The sequence below is a fragment of the Trachymyrmex cornetzi genome, unplaced genomic scaffold (assembly GCF_001594075.2).
Source record: "Trachymyrmex cornetzi isolate Tcor2-1 unplaced genomic scaffold, Tcor1.1 scaffold2109, whole genome shotgun sequence".
Taxonomy (NCBI): Eukaryota; Metazoa; Arthropoda; class Insecta; order Hymenoptera; family Formicidae; genus Trachymyrmex; species Trachymyrmex cornetzi.
In genome coordinates, this window is record NW_017296751.1 from 24,016 (window position 1) to 26,616 (window position 2,601).

At 36.7% G+C, this 2,601-nt stretch overlaps 1 protein-coding gene across 1 annotated transcript in view; it reads left to right on the forward strand.

Annotated features, from left to right (window-relative positions):
• LOC108760018 (52 kDa repressor of the inhibitor of the protein kinase) overlaps positions 1-479 on the forward strand; it is a 3,128-nt gene extending 2,649 nt beyond the window's left edge. The window contains exons 3-4 of the mRNA XM_018505785.1: positions 16-130; positions 358-479. Coding sequence (XP_018361287.1) covers positions 16-130; positions 358-479 — 237 coding nt within the window. The remainder of the gene's footprint in view (positions 1-15; positions 131-357) is intronic.
• The last annotated feature ends 2,122 nt before the right edge of the window (positions 480-2,601 follow it).

Here is a 2,601-nt window from a genome sequence, read left to right on the forward strand (position 1 = left end):
CATTTTAATGAAAACATGTATCTTAATGACTTGAAAACTAGACTTCTTCCTGCAGCTATACCAAATGCAACACAGACCACATCAAATTTTCTGACAAATCCAACTTGTGACACTTACGTTATTTCAAGAGGTAATATTCTGCTTTATATTTTATTCAACTGAAGCTGACTTTTCATGTGCAACTGCAGCATATGCTGCAACAGCAAAATGCTAACATTGGTTAAAAGTTTTTTTATGAGCTGATGCTATCCAATCAGTTCTTGAAAGTATGAATCAGATGACGTTTTGCTGCCGCAGCATATATGCTACGTATGAAAAATTAGCTTGAGAGATACTAATAAATATTTTTTATCACAGAGAATATAGAATTTAGACAGAAATCTTATCAGGAGGAATTAGAAATAAAAGCAAACGAATCGTTATATGAACAAATGGGCCTAGGTGAAAGCAATAATTCTAGTAAGTTTAAACTAGCATAGATGTAGACAATAATTAAAAATAGATTAATGATTATAAAAAATGTCTTATTAATAAATTACCAAATATCATTCTTAATGAACGCTAAGTGACACACAATTAACAGAATTAATATTATAGATGTATTTATTATATGTGTAATAATTATTAGTATTTGTAGCCAGGGCCGGAGACTTTGTATTTGAGTGGGTGTTGAGCTCTTGGAATTTTGAACCTAACCTTGAAGCCGGAAGCGAGTTCCGGGCTTCACGGCGCTCAATGCGGAATGCGCGAAAGGGCATAAGCCCAAGAATTATTTATGTTCATTTATTATAATTAATCATAAAATCTGTTTACCTTTTATTATTAAAGCTCGACCATAATGTTCAGTTATCGAATAAAATTATATATCACGTGAAAAAGAGAAAAATAGAAATTAAGTTCATGTTAAGCGGCCAAGGGGCAAAGCGCAACTAAGTTCATTTAGTTTGTTAATTATCGAGCGCTAGACCAATCAGAGGTCAAGTATACTAAAAAGTATAATTGTTTAAGTTAATTGGAGAGCAGGCGGCCAATGGGCGAAACGCAATCAAGTTATTTAATTAGTTTGCAATTATCGAGCGTTAGACTAATCAGAGGTCAAGCATATTAAAAAGTATTATGATCTCATTGTGAAAGAGTATTAAATCAATGGATAAAATCAGAGCGTCATACGCGAAGCGAAACGAAGTTCGTCAAGTATAGTTAAAGGTCATTAGTTTGAGCGAAGGCCACGGGGCCAATCAGAGGTCGTTATTTCAATCAAACTCAAGAGCCAACCATAAAGTCGTAAATGATACGTGGTAAAGGGAAAACGGGAACGTAGGCTCAAAGGGGAGACGCGAAGGAATGGCTTGACGTTTCGCATATGCAAGGCTAATACCGGGTGTCCAAATAAGACAGCCAATGAAAGGACGAAACGCGTAAATCTATAGAATAAACAGCGAAATCACGCAAAGTAAGAACGTCAAGTAAAAAAGCGATGGGAATAAAAGATAATGACGTTAAAAATAAATTGGTTATATATAGGGTGTTCGAGAAACGCGATCGCGTATAATAGAAACGTGGAATTCGAAAGAATTTAATAACGCCAAGTTATATGGGACCAAAATAAGAGAAGAACCGCGTTGAAACCAATATTGTATTATACCGGGTGTCAAAATAAAGCGGTCATAGGCAGCGACATGTACGACAGTTAGAAGAAAACAAAATGTAGAAATATTCAGGGTAAAAAATGAAAAAGACTGGCGCTTGTAATAAGTTTGTATAATACCGGGTGTCCGTGAAGCACAGATGCCGGGACGGGAAATTCGCTAATTGGGAAAACGCGAAACGTCAAGATAGGTGGTAACATACACCAATAGAGATGCTGGAAATAAAAAGGGGTTAATACTTACCGGGTGTCCAAGAAAGACGCGATGCGCGACAATCAAATTTGTACAACGCGTGCGGAAAAATACATTTAGGATAAGTTAGTCAATGTAATAAATACTTACCTCAAAACCGAAGAAATGTACCTGAAAAGAAATACTGTCACTAGTGTAAGATTAAATATAAAAATACATACCTGCTGGACGGTGAACAGAAGATAGTTTATCGTTGATCGTTGAAATGTACGGGATACCTGGAATAAAAGGAATTGTATGTGATACAGCGTGATATAGATATAGATATATATAGAGATATATAGACACACGTTTGCGATAGCGCCCAAAGCGAACGCGGGAGCGTAGCGAATGAGCGAAGCGTCATGATTGGAGCAAAGAGAGGGAGAAACGCGGGTATATAAGCGCGTGCGGAGCGAGAAGCGAGGCTTTTTGCCGTCGTGCTTGTTTGTTGAAGATTGACTTGTGGCTTTATTATTTTGTATACAGTGTTCAAATATATTTTATATGGTGATTTCCACAAACCTCTTGTCGTCAATACAATTCACCCATCTCTGTAAGATAAGCTTTACAGACGAGGTGGCGCAAGAACCTTCTCCTTAGGAGGTAAAAAGGAGTGGCTACCGAAGAAAGGACAATATATGGGACCGGAATACTTACCGGAGAGTGTGATTCGGCTACAACCTAACCTAACCTCTTTTTTTTTTTTTTTTTTTTTAAA